A 14,624-nucleotide genomic window follows, 5' to 3' on the forward strand; every position below is an offset into this window, starting at 1 on the left:
AGTTTGGATAAAAATAGTGAAATCACCAGTCACACTGTAGCTTCTCTATATAAAATGTCAAGCTGACAAAATGTTGACATTATATTTTGAATAACAGGGCAGTTTAGATACTCTGTGGTGGTCTTTTTTAAGATCTAAGAAGGCCTATCTTACACATTGAGAGAGTTAAAAATGAGAACACTGGTTTATGTGGAGGAGCAATATAGACACACCCAAGTGCAGATGGCACCTGGTATCTTCGGCTGGAGTGACATCAGATACTGTTAACCTGTGGTTTGATTTATTGCAGATGTAAATGAATGTAGTGAGCTGAATAATCGGATGTCTCTCTGCAAGAATGCCAAGTGCATCAACACTGAAGGCTCCTACAAATGTTTGTGTCTGCCAGGCTACGTACAGTCTGACAAGCCCAACTACTGCACACTACCAAACACTGCTTTGAATTTAGACAAAGATGGCGACTTGGAGTAAAGGGAAAGCTATGTGACCTGTGCCCATATACTCTGCACTGTGTAAAGGAAAAGGGAGAGATGTATACCTAACATACCACACCTAACCCAGAATGGCAAAGACAGAAGCAACATGGAGTTGAATGAACCCCAAAGACAGTAAGTGGATGGAGCCAGAACCTGATGGGTGTGACAGACCAAATGGACATTTCTCCAAAAATCCAGTATATATAGTGTGTTCATATGTAAAATTCAACAGAAAAGAGGCAGGACGAGGCTGTTATTTTAAACAGAGGTTGTATTATTATCTTGTTTTGATTTTTTTCTTTTTTACTATTGCTTAAATTTGGCTTTTAAATAGTACTGGAGATGTTTTATATGGTTTTCTTTTTGTTGTGCAGCTCCTCAGCTACCATTTCTTTCTTTCTTTCTTTCTTTCTTTTTTTTTTTTTTTTTTACTTCAGTGTTACTCTCAAGTCCAAACATCTTTGATAAAATGTTGTTAAACTGTATTATAAGTATTATGACACAGGGTTGTGCTGTTCTTCGGTCTGGAGCCTTTTAAAAACAAATTGTCTGTCCTGTGGAATAAGCAGTGATTGTTAAGCTTTGATAGACATTTGGAGGGGGAGGATACTTTATTTTTCATGTATTGGCATATCTTCTATCAATTGGATCCCTGTTTGACTGAACTTCTTACCCCTATTTGGTATTGTGATGTGTAAAGTCAACCCAGAGAATTTTAAAAACCTGAACACCCCCCCTCAAAATATTTACCATTGTATGTTATAAGAAAATAAAATCACCATTTTTGTAAAAACTGTGTGACAGAACAAGTTGTGTACCCACCCACCACCCCCCAGTTCCCCCAGCCCCTCTGTCTTCCTTCCTTCCTTTCTTTCTTTCTTTCTTTCTTTCTTTCTTTCTTTCTCTTCCTTCCTTCCTTTTTTTTTCTAGTCAAGCAGGAACTCATTTATTGCCCCATAGCAAGCATCTTCTTTTTTTAATTAATTAATTTTTTTATTTTACATATTGATCCCAGTTCCCTCTCCCTCCCTCTTTCCCTCTCTCCCACCCTCTCATGCCCCCACCCTCCCCTCCCAACCCCCCCACTCGACATGTAGGGTGATGCCCTCCAAGAGAGGTCACCTAAATCTCTCAAGTCATTTGGATTAGGGACTAGGACTTCTCTCCTGTTAAGGGAGTTAAGGGAGTTAAGGGAGTATCCCTCCATGGGGTATGTGCCCTCCAAAGTCCTTTTGTGCACCAGGGATACATCCTGGTTCCACTGTCTGAGGTCCCTTTGACTTCTCAGACCTTCTAATTGAGACCCATGTTCAGGGGGTCTCAGTCAGTCCCATGCTGGATTCCCAGCTATCAGTCTGGGGGCCCACTAGCTCCTCCTTGTTCAAGTCAGCTGTCTCTATGTGTTTCTGCAGCCTGGTTTTGTCCTCCCTCTCTGCAACTGAATTCTAGTTCAGCTCAGTATTTAGTTGTAGGTGTATGCTTCTGTTTCCATCAGTTACTAGATGAGGGCTTCATGATGGTAGATAAATTAGTTATCAATCTCATTATCAGGGAAGGGCATTTAAGGTAGCCATTCCACTGTTGCTCAAAATTGTTAGTTGGGGTCATCCTTGTAGGTCTCTGTACATTTCTCTAGGTTCAGTTTACTCTTCAAACCTACAATGGCTCCCTCTTTTATGCTCTCTCTCTCTCTCTCTCTCTCTCTCTCTCTCTCTCTCTCTCCTCTCCTCTCCTCTCATCTATTCCTCCCCTGACTCAATCTGCCTAGTCCCATGGCCCTGTTTCTTAACTAATAGTCCTCCATCACTTTGTAAGTTAGGACTAATTAGCTACTGTTACAGGCTGATAATTGCCCTCTCAAGATCTCTCACTGAAGGGCTGAGTTCCAGTGCTTTAGGGTGCAACTTTGTTTGGAGACAGGATCTCTAAGGAGGAAACGGAAGTTAAATGAGATCAGTGGAATAAACTGCAATCCAAGACCATGGGTGTCCTTAGGCACCAGGAAATAAGGACACAAGCAAAAGAAAGACTGACCATCTACAAAGGAGTGAGGCCTGGGAGGAGAAGAAACCAACTCTGCCACAGATCTTGAACTCTAGTTCCAGAATTCTGAGAAAATAAACTTTTATCGGAACCACCACCTGTACTTCCTTGTGATCACTCTAGAAAATCAATACAGGTTAGTGTGACAGGAATAATGAACAAACAAGACCTTTTAAAGTAGAGTCACTGGCCTCTTAGGAGCCACCCCTAGCAACTCTAGATGCTTCCCAGTATGAACTAAAATTCAGTCCTCATTTTTACCTATTTTAAAAACAAATATGTCTCAGCAGACCCCAGGGAAAATTCTCCCAGTGCACACTTTCTTGAGAGGCCCTTGCCTTCTAGTATCTGAAGTAGGCATTGTGATAGCACCTTAGATCCTTTGGGATCTGTCATAATCAAGAAAATTATGGATTGCCAGGCAATGACACACGCCTTTAATCCCAGCACTCAAGAGGCAGAGGGAGAGGCAGACAGATCTCTGTGAGTTTGAGACCAGCCTGGTCTACAAGTCTACAAGAGCTAGTTCCAGGACAGCCTCCAAAGCCACATAAAAACCTTGTCTGGAAAAAACAAACAAACAAAAAAAAAAAAAAAAAAAAAAAAAAAAAAAAAAAAGGGAGGAAGAAAGAAAGGAACAAAGAAAAATACTGTGTCAGAGTGCCTGTCATGTGACCTCAAAGAGAAGATGAGCTTGCGTTATCTGGGTGGACCTTGTGTAGTCACCAGGGGTATCCTTGGAACCTTAAAGGTTGAAAAACAGAATGAAAGGATTCTCAGAGGTGTGACAAGAAAGCAGTAGGTACAACAGGAAAGTGCCTCGACCTGCCACTCACCATTAGGGGACACATGAACCAAAGATGTGGACAGCCAGAAGGAGCTGGGAAAGACAGGGAGAGGACTCTTCTTGGACAATCTAGAAATGAAGCCAGCACTGTCTATACCTGACACCTTGGTTTTGGTCCAGCGATTCTGGACGAACCTCTTACCTATTGAACTGTAAGATGGTTTTGTGATGTTTGGTGTAAGTTCACAGCAATGGGAAGCTAATACAGTACTAGATTGGTAGAAACTATTGAACTAATTCAATAGTTCCAGCTGATGTTTATGTAGGAGAAATGGATGGTTGGGTTTTGGCCCAAGAAAAGATGCTGCAAAGCTTGAGAAAGAGTTCACACAACAGAAGGACCAAAGTTTGATGCATGGTGGCATACACTTGTAATCCCAGTATTGAGGAAGAGGAGATGGGCAGATCCCTGGGGTTTGCTAGCCAGCTAGCCTACTGAGCAAGCTTCAGGACAGTGAGAGATCCTATCTTCAAAACAAGGGGTACAAAGCCAAGTGTGGTGGTAGCACATGCCTTTAATTCCGCACTTGGGAGGCAGAGGCAGGTGGGTCCCTGTGAGTTCCAGGCCAGCACAGTCTACATAGTGTGTTCCAGGACAGCCAGGGTTGTTACACAGGGAAACCCTGTCTCCAAAAAAAAAAAAAAAGCCACCAAACTAAAAATCCCAAAATGGACGGCACTTGAGGTTGTCCTCATGTTACCACAGGCATGCACGTACACGTACACACACACACACACACACACACACACACACACACACACACACTGTATCCACATACAAAAATGGTATGCATGTGCATCTACACACAAAAATTGCACTCTCTCTTTTCTTATCATTTTTTAAGTTTATATGGTAATATCAATTTAGTTTTAGTATTTTTATATGTCAACAGACTAACTTATGACTCTAAAATATGTCAAAAAACGATATATGTCACATAAGGTTTATAAATATGGTATTGAGTCAATGGTGCAAGAAGTTAGCATGGAAATTGGTGTTTGTGAACTACTTTGTGGAGACTATATGAGCACAGGATTTTCTACTCTAAACAGCATTCTGCTTAGATTGAAGAGGGCAGAATACAGATGTCCTGTTCTCCTTCAGCAATAACCAAAGTAACAACTGTATGCGTTTTGAAAGGAGAGTCTATGGGAGAACACTGGAAACAAGGCTTTAGAGCCTTCAAAGATTCAGAGACCTGAAAAAACAATATAAAAAGAGAAATAAAAATCCTCGCAAGCTTGTGGTTCACTTAAAAAGTAACTTGAAACCTGCAATAGTCTTCCTTTAGGGAGGGAATTCACATCATCTGCCAATAAATCCCCCAGTATGATTAAAGCTAGGGCCCATCTTAGAAAGTGAGATACTACATTGGGGTTTCTCTGGGCTTCACAAGCCCCTGTCTATCTCCATCTCTGAGATTCCATGGCACTGACATGGAGTAATAGCTCCCTTTCAAACTCATCTTGGCCCAGCAGAATGACTATGATCTAAGCCTCCTAAATACCTCAAACTGTAGGAGATTTGTGTTTCCATATGGAGAAGGATAAAATGTAGGAGCTGAGACCAAAGGCATGGCCAGCCATACTTAGACTAATTTCAGTGTCAGGACTGAAGGCAAGCAGTCACACAGCTCTCATCACTACTCCCCCATTGTACTGTGCTAAGGGGCTTACAACCCACAGGGCAAGAAGGAAACAAAGGGACTCTGAGTAGCTGCTCCAACCTGCTGAGGGAGAGGGCTCCGAGTATCCTCCATGTTAGAGCATACATAGCCAGGGAGAGTTTTCCTCTGGTCCACAGACCTCCCTCTTTCTGCTCATTTTCAGGCAAGTGTTACCTTCAAAGGAGTTACAGGTTGAAAATCCTTGACTGCCACCTACCTCTGGGCATATACTGCCAAAAGGAGCCACAAGAAGAATATACCCAGGCTTGACCATAGTCCTATACTTGGGAAAGCACTTCATTGACGTTTCAGAGAGGAATACCTTAGTTTTCCCTGCCATCTGTCCTTTGTGGTTCATGTCATCCAGCCCTCACATGTGTCCTGACAAGTATTGACAGCAGCACATGGCTAAGGAAATCTCTATAGGCTTGGAAGGAATGGGGTGAGTATTTTAAGCCCAAAGTCACTAAGCCTGTACTCCATAACGCTGGACGTCAGAAATGAACTAAAAGAAAGTCGTGCAGGACAGGACAATATTGAAGGGCCTCATAAACAGCTGACCAGCCTTTTAAAAAGAAACTTAGTGGAGTCCTAATATAAATTTATGAGCGTTTAAATATCAAGTCCAACATGTTTAAATATCAAGTCCAACAAGAAGATTAAACACACAAGAGAAACAAAAGAACCAAATGTCAGTGTAGTAAGGCATCATACTGCAACGATGAAGGAGGAAAACAGAAATAAGGAATGTTCAAAACAACTAGTAGAAAGGCAAGAAAATAACAGGAGTGGGCTCCCTGCCTATTAATACAACTTGTTAAACAAAGTGTACATTTTCCAATTAGAAGACTGAATGGAAAGAAAAAGAAAAGCTCACCTCACTAATACCACAGAGAGAAGGGGAAAGAGAAGAATTGCAAATGAACAATGTAGCAATGCTTCTTGAAAATTTAACAAAACAATAATAGACCAAACCCCAAATTAGCAAAAAGAAATAGGTGACAAATATCAGTGCAGGGGCTGGAGAGATGGCTCAGAGGTTAAGAGCACTGGCTTTTCTTCCAGAGGTCCTGAGTTCAATTCCCAGCAACCAAATGGTGGCTCACAACCATCCGTAATGAGATCTGGTGCCCTCTTCTGGCCTGCAGGGATGCATGCAGGAGGAACAATGTATACATAATAAATAAATCTTTAAAAATTTAGTTCAAAAATCAACTAGAGACCATTGAGTGAAAACATTCAATGGGAGGTTCCAACAAAACAATGGTTGTCATGTAATCATTTTTCCGCAGACTTATTCACATGTCAAATGCCACAAGAAAGTGCAGATGAGCTGTACTAAATTTTTCTGGGAAGTTTATATTTCTATTTCCTAGACAGAGAGGGAAACAGAACAAAGGAATGTTTCAATGTCAGTTCATCATGGTAAGCTGATGTTTCCTTACAGTGGTTACTTGCAGGAAATGCCCCTGAAAAAGAGTCTCCTGTTCCCATTCATGGTCAACCACTTGCATATCTCCAAGGAGAGGAATTGCCTCAGGTGTCTCTACACTTTCATAAAGGAATGTTAGTGGGGCCAATCCTGTGATGTTCTCACATAGTCACATCTTGTTTCACAGCAACAACTAGGTCACATCCAGACGACAGAGTTCTGACACTCTCCACTCCTTCCCTTTGATTCTTATGCTTCTGCTCTCTGTAATGTCCTCTGAGTTTTGGAGAGGATGATAAAAATAATTACTTTGTACCATTTGGGCTAACCATTGAACCACCATGCCACAGCCACAGTCATTTATTCTAAGCAGTTTAACTGGCTATGAGTTTCTCTAGTAACCATTACCCACTGAAAAAAAGGGATTTCCCTCCCATAAACCAGTGTGGACAACGGAAATAATCTATAGATGTGCACACAACTTTTTAGAAATAAATTTAATAGCCACATCATATTTATTTAACAAAACTGCAGTAATATCCTCTGCATCGACGCCTAGGACTCAGCAGTTACAGAGTTTTGTCCTGTCTTACAGTACCAAACATGGGTTTCCTACAATGGGATGAGCCTTAAATCCAATAAGAAAGCCATTGGATATAGTCATAACAGTTATGCCACTTCTGGTCCAGTGTAGTTATCTTTCCTGGCACATTTATAGAGAGTATGAAAAGTAGATAACTTAATAGGACTTTGGTAACAATTCTTTACAAGTGGACTGCATAGTGCCTTTAATGGTTGAGGCATCTCTCTAGCCCCTGAAGAGCACCCTTTAACAATTCTTTTGACATTTCTTGTAGAATAGATGTGGTGAAAGAATATTCTTTCAGCTTTAATTTATTTGATGATGTCTTTATCTCTTTGTCATTTCTATAGGGAAAATATTCTCATGTAAAAGTCTTTTCACTCATAACTGTGAAAGGTCTCATGTCCCTTCCTCCTACACTGTATGCTTTCCACTAAGAAGTATTCTGTTGGATGAATTGGTACAGCTTTATAGGTGGTTTCTCTTCTTTTACAGTCATGAGGATCATTTACTTATCATTCTCCTTTGAGAGTTCAATCTTAAAATGTCTTGAGGTTACATTTTATAGAGTTAAATTTTTACTGGTGAGCACATCTGAATACGGGCATCCTTCTCCATGCTTGAGACATTTTCCTATTATCCCTGCCACCCACCCAACCTAGTCTTGGAGATGGAACCCAGGGTCTTCTGCTTGCTAATCACTGAACTACACCTCTAAACATTATTATTTAAATAAACCTTGTGACCCTTTGTCATTCTTCAGTTTTTCTTCTTGAGGCCTATTTGCTCCTTTAATACTCTCTCAACTTTCTTCTTTCTCTTTCAACTGTATACTTTAAAAAGCTCATCTTCAGATGCTGGAGAGATGGCTTAGTGGTTAAGATTGGTCTTCCAGAGGACCTGGGTTCAATTCCCAACAACCACAAGACAGATCTCAGCTGTCTGTAACTCTAATTCCAGGGGACCCAACACCTATGGCAAAACACCAATGTACATAAAATAAATAACTTTTTAAGAGCTCATCTTCAAGGACATTGATCTTTTCTCTTCTTCTTCTATTTGCTCTGTTGCACCATAGCTGCCTTTTATTACATTTTTACTAAGTGTAGTTTTCATTTGAAGAATTTGAATTCTTAAAAATCACTCCCATTTATTGAAATGTCTCTCTATGTTTTAAGCATCATAAGTTCCCTTAAAATTGCTGTTTTAAAGTCAGTTACATACTGACCGCCCTCTAGTCAGTTTCTGGCACCTTCTGAGTGAGGTCATGGTTTCCTGAAAATTCTTCATGCTTGTTGCTGGGCAACATCATCTGGTCCAGATTGCTTAATCTAACTTTGTTTGTTCCATCCTTTCCCCAAACCCTAAGCCAGACACTACTTTCTTCAAGCCTGTAGTCATGCTATTTCAACACTGAGTTGTGTTCAGGTCCTAATTTGCTAAGGGTCTACTGTTAGTATGTTGTCAGGATTCTAGTGCTAGAGGAAACTCAAGCCCAAGTTTATCCTAACTTCACTGTTAGTATACTGTTCAGAAAGAACCAAGAAAATATCAGAATGCAGTAGACTGACTCCTCAAGGCTGTTCTTTAGAGCTGCATTAAGCCTATACACCCTATCAGTGGTTAGTGGCTTGTGGGGCTCTGACTAGCTTTGGCCATACTCATTATGGATGAACCACCTCTGGGTTCTTATGTCATAACTGTCACCACCAAAACCACCAAATTGTTTCATATCCTGCACTCACATCCCACTAAGACCAGCATAACACTGAGATAGGACCAAGGCTCCCTGTTGCTGAGGTGAGCTCATGCCTGAGACCACTGCAATAAGACACAGGTGCTGCCAGTTGGAATAGAAGTCTGATCGATGGGACGCTCATGTTCCAGAGACTTACCCTCAGGTGAGCATCAGAATCAGGCTGTGAGGGTCTTTTTAGTGTGACATGAATACCAGGGCAAAGTCTGTTCCAACTGGCATCATCTGTGGCCATTGCACCCACAAACTCATCATAATTGTGGTCACCTGCATAAAACCTTCAGAGAGTGTTCTCAACAACATTTCATCTTGGGAGGGGGAAGGGCTCATTTGGCACTAGCCATCACTGAGAGACTATTACTAGTTAATAGTGGCTGGGGGAAGAAGTGTTGCTTTCCTCAGTGGTATAGCCCAGGCTCTGGTAACCTCCCACCTATGCTTATGAAAGCAACTCTAATTAAACTCAGTGGGTCACACACACACATGAAGGGAAGAAGAAATTTTAAAATTTTACATTGGGGGGAAAAGACAAATTATGTTCAAAACAAGACTAAGGTGTTTGAGTCACAGTTGATAGTGTAATTTCCCCATTAGTTAAAATGAGTGGTCACTATGCCATTTAAACATCTAATTAGGCGAAAATGTTTAGGTGTAGATTACAAGCGTTCTCCTAGAAGTTTCAGCAGAAGGAGTGGTGATGAGAGAGGGCAATGGAGGATGCAAATGAATAAAACGCATTCTATGCATGTATGAAACTATAGAAGGATAATAAAACAAAAAATTACTGTGGAGGCACAAAAGATTCAGAATCACAAATCTGTGTAAAAAAGGGCAAAGCTGAAGGCACCACAGCCCTCGATTTGAAGACAGACTACAGAGACACAGTAACCAAAACCACATGGTATCAACATAAAAACAGACTCCCAGACCGTGAAACCAGAATAGAGACAGCAGAAATAAATACACATGCATCAGGCCAACTGATTCTCCTCAAAGACACTAGCAGTGTACACTGGAGAAGACCTCTTCAAAAAGTACATGTGCTGGGAAAAGATATCCATATGCAGAAGATGAAGCCTTAACTCCCATTTCTCACCCTGTAAGAAAACTGACTCAAAATATATAAAAGTTCCAAATCTAAGACCGGACCCTAGTATAAGAAACTGTACTGGAAATGGTTCAAGAGATTGGCCAAGGAAATGCTTATTCTGGATAAGACTTTAAAAGGAGGTGGGTTGTGGTGGCACACACCTTTAATCCTAGCACCCTGTGAGTTTGAAGCCAGCCTGGTCTACAGAGTGAGTTCCAAGACAGGATCCAAAGCTATACAGAAAAACCTGTCTGGAAAAATGAAAACATAAAAAATAAAGACTTCCAACACATAAGAAAACAGAAGCAAAACTACAAAAAATGTGAATACAGCAAGGAAACAACTAATAGAGTGAAGGCAACCTATGATATGCCGGGGGGGGGGGGCAAGGGGGACATTTGCCAACTATTCCCCTGATAAAACAATAGGCAACTTGAAAACCTTAACAAGAAATAAGTAATCCAGTTTAAAATGGGCAGGTGACTGGGATAGACATGTTAGTGAGCCAGACTGCCTCCAGTGAATTCCACTCTTAATTTAAATGTTTGCCTCCAACACCTATATACGACATTTGGGACTACGAGAGGGACAAAAGAAGTCATATCTTTTGGGACCAGGAAAATGTAACCAAACACCCCCAGTCAGTTAGCAACACATGTTCATCACTTGAATGAAAGACATCTTTGCTGGGGATGACTAGAGATGGACTCTGTGCCACGTTTGTCTGACAGCATTACCACTGGATGGCAGTAAGAATCCTCAGATTTCCCCCTATCAAGTCTCTTCAAACTATCTTGCCCTTTGTCTAGTTAAAAATGCCATGCTTTGGGAGTTAGCTTTAACCAAATCACATATATGTAAAATGCATTTAACATATAAGGCTCAAGTTCAAAAATTTATATAGGGGAGGACAAATTGTGTTCAGAATAAGACTAAGATATTTAGAAAGCAGTTGATAGGGTACAGTTTCCTCATTAGCTAAAATGAGTGGTCACTATGCCATTTTAAACATCTAATTAGGTGAAAATGTTTAGGTGTAGATTATATGGGTTCTCCTAAAGAGTACAAAGCTTTAAAATTGCCAAATAAGGCTCTGAAAATAAGGACATGGGCATTCTTACTCATTAACCTTCAACATTGGATAGATTCAATTCCCAGAACAGACTTCAAATCATGACTTGAATGAATGAACAAATTACCTCAGTCTTCAAACTTATTCATTCAAATGTTTGACAAAGATTTATTGAAACATGTAGGCTAGGGTTGAGTATTAGGAATGCAGCAATACTCAGAACACCCAAGGCCATCACAGCCATGGGGCCCAGATGCACTGGCCTTGCCTAGATGTTCAGCCAGAATCTGGGAGTCACATCCTGGCACCTCATCTCCCACAGCCAGTAATTTGTTCTCCACCCTAGATATCTCTGGATTCCATCCATGTCTCATTTTTTCCACTTTGAACCAATCTTAACAGGTCTTTCTGGCTTTGGGTGTGGCTGGAGTGTCATTCATATCCCCATCCTTAAACAGGATGCAGTATTTGTTCATTTATTCTATTTGGGCAAGGAAATGCAGCAGGAACCCCATTACATCCTCAGGGTGCCAAGCATGCTCTTTCCTGTCATGCAGCCACAGCCTTCTCTGTTCCATTGTGCTGCATCATCATGCCCAGCTGCCTGAGATGTGGCAATTCCAGTCCCAGATCACATCAGCTTTCTGGGATGGCTTCTGCCACTGCTGCAAGATGGGTTCCTTGGAAAACAGAGCCTGATATGAAGATCATCAAATGGGAATTGAATTAGGGAATGTTCTTGGGAACAATTTTCTTAGAAGATAAGAAAAAGCAATCAATACAAATAGTACATGAAGATGGATGATGAAGGAGTTTCAAAAGACTGTCTACCTACTTGAGATCTTAAATTCTGCTGTTTCAAGGCTTGTACTGAAACAATGTTAATAGAATCTAGATAGTTTTTTGTGTCACCTGTCTTGGTATGTTGGTATCAACTTTGATGTATTGACTCTTCAGTGAAGGAAACCCCATATATGAAGAGTTCTGTCAAGGTTCCCTGGTCCTCTTCCCCATTCAACTATAGGAATGTTTTTTAGTCTTCTGAATTCAGTGAATGCGTTTCAACAGTTTCTTTACAAATGCTAGCTTATTTTAATCCTCTTAAATGGATTTTTGTTTGTTTATGTCGGATTTATTGTCTGAACTAGTGTCTCATGTATACTAGGCAAGTGCAATTCAACTGAGCCTTTATTTATTTATATATTTACTTACTTATTTATCTCAATAGTTATACAAACAAAGACAAGTTATTCAGGAATGTCACTGCTGAAATAGAATATGGCCAATACCAGGAGTTGAGACGTGCTGGAAACATCTGTTCTTTGGCATTTAGCATGGCCAATACTATGCTGTATTGATATTTGTTTCTTTGGATCTTCAGCATTTTCTATGTGTCTTCACGAAACAAAATCACTGAGGAGGGAATGCATTTTAGTTCATTGATGTTTTGCCTTACAGTCATATTTGTTTGTGTGTGTGTGTGTGTGTGTGTGTGTGTGTGTGTGTGTGTGTGTGTGTGTGTAAGAGAGGGGGGGGGGAAGAAGGCAGAGGAGGAGGGGAAGAAGAAAACAATGCATGGTGGTTTATGGCTTTTGTTGTTCAGCCATAAATCATGAAGCCTCAAAGGAGCTTCTAAGCAAAGTTCAGTTTGTTCTACATAACTGAAAACTTTTCTGGAAAAATCCCAATCATCCTGTTCTGGGTATTTGACTTTTAAGTATCTTCCTAATCAGAGATGACACAAGGCTCCAGGCAAGTATACCAGCCACCTAGAAAGAGGTTTTTCGCTTTTCCCCCACCCCCCCACCCCCCCACCCCCGAGCGCAGCTCCCGCTGCACCGCGCTCGCTCTGCGCTGTCTGGCTAGCGCCACTGTGTCCCCAGCTGCCACCATGATCATCTACCGAGACCGGTCTCATCAGCCATGACGAGCTGTTCTCCGACATCTACAAGATCCGGGAGATCGCGGACGGGCTGTGCCTGGAGGTGGACGGCAAGATGGTCAGTAGAACAGAAGGTAACATCGATGACTTGCTCATTGGTGGGAATGCTTCCGCTGAAGGCCCAGAAGGCGAAGGTACCGAAAGCACAGTAGTCACCGGTGTTGTGTTGATATTGTTATGAACCACCACTTACAAGAAACCAGCTTCACAAAAGAGGCCTACAAAAAGTACATTAAAGATTACATGAAATCACTTAAAGGCAAACTTGAAGAACAGAAACCTGAAAGAGTAAAGCCTTTTATGACTGGGGCTGCAGAGCAAATTAAGCACATCCTTGCTAATTTCAATAACTACCAGTTTTTTATTGGTGAGAACATGAATCCAGATGGCATGGTTGCTCTCCTGAGCTACCGTGAAGATGGTGTGACTCCATTCATGATTTTCTTTAAGGATGGCCTAGAGATGGAAAAATGTTAACAAATTGGATCTATCACCTGTCACCATAGCTGGCCTCTGCTTACCATCCACACAACACCAGGACTTAGGACAAATGGGACTGATTTCATCTTGAGCTTTTATTTTGACCATGATTTATTTGGAGTCGAGACATTGTTTTTTTCTTTTTTCTTTTCTTTTTTTTTTTTAAAGAAAGAACATGTCATGTAGGTTGTCTGAAAATAAAGTGCATTTAAATTCACTTACAAAAAAACAAAAAAAAAAAAAGAAAGAGGTTTTTCAATGATGGTAGTGCATATAAATTTGTATTTCAAAAGGCTTAGCAGGTAGGCAGAGTCTCTCTCTCTCTCTCCACTTAGATAGGCATGGCATCCAACCCCTGATCCTCCTGTCTAGACCACCTAAGTGCTGGTATTACATGTGTGCGTTCAGATGGACATATTGGCATAGACTACTCCTCTGATGAGTTCAGATGGACAGATTGGCATAGACTATCCCATTCTGATCTGATGATTCACACACACACTTCTTCATTCATTCACTTTTGTAAACTAACTTGGCTATTGTGGAGTTTGTATCTTGAGTAGGAAGACTTTGGATTGCATTTTATTTTATTTTGTTTTTCTTGTTTTGTTTGTTTGTTTACTCTATGCAGACATGGTCTCTCTATGTAGACAGGGTCTATGTAGACAGAATCTCTCTAGCTGTCCTGGAACTCATTCTGTAGACCTTGTTGTCCTCAAACTCAGAAACCCTCCTGCCTCTGTCTCCAAAGTGCTAGCATTAAAGATGTACACCACCACACCCAGCTTCTTTCATTTTAATGAAGATAATGAAGATCGAATCCAGGGCCTCACATATCTAAGCAAGCATTCTACCACTCAGCAATAGCCTATATTGTCTTCTTTCACCAAGTCTTCATTGTATTTCTTTTGAGAGAGGGTCTCACATAGCCCAGGCTGACTCTGAATTCACTATGTAGCTTGGGATGACCATATACAGCTGTTCCTCTTGCTTTCACCTCCCCAATGCTGAGTTTACAGGCAGGTGCCACTATGCCTGGCTTACACAGTGCTGGGGATTAAAACCTGGTTTTTGTGGATGGTAGACCAGCACTCTAAGAAGCTACATTTTTCAGCCTGATCATTGTATTTTGAATGAAAAGTTAGAGGGAGAACCATTTGAAAGCCATTTCTCATTATGAAAGTTTAATAGTAAAACTAGTGAACGTTATGTAAAAATCTCCTACTGAGCACTTGA

General features: G+C 40.9%; 1 protein-coding gene and 1 pseudogene across 5 annotated transcripts in view; both read left to right on the forward strand.

Annotated features, from left to right (window-relative positions):
- The window catches only part of Ltbp1 (latent transforming growth factor beta binding protein 1), a 385,515-nt gene extending 384,246 nt beyond the window's left edge, over positions 1–1,269 (forward strand). For all 5 annotated transcript variants that reach the window (XM_051181870.1, XM_051181869.1, XM_051181868.1 and 2 more), the window contains one exon: positions 290–1,269. In XM_051181870.1, coding sequence (XP_051037827.1) covers positions 290–471 — 182 coding nt within the window. In that variant the 3' untranslated portion in view covers positions 472–1,269. The remainder of the gene's footprint in view (positions 1–289) is intronic.
- Positions 1,270–12,857: 11,588 nt separating this feature from the next.
- LOC127220137 (translationally-controlled tumor protein-like) lies at positions 12,858–13,605 on the forward strand (annotated as a pseudogene).
- Positions 13,606–14,624: the final 1,019 nt, after the last annotated feature.

The sequence above is a fragment of the Phodopus roborovskii genome, unplaced genomic scaffold (genome assembly GCF_943737965.1).
Source record: "Phodopus roborovskii unplaced genomic scaffold, PHOROB, whole genome shotgun sequence".
NCBI classification, from domain to species: domain Eukaryota; kingdom Metazoa; phylum Chordata; class Mammalia; order Rodentia; family Cricetidae; genus Phodopus; species Phodopus roborovskii.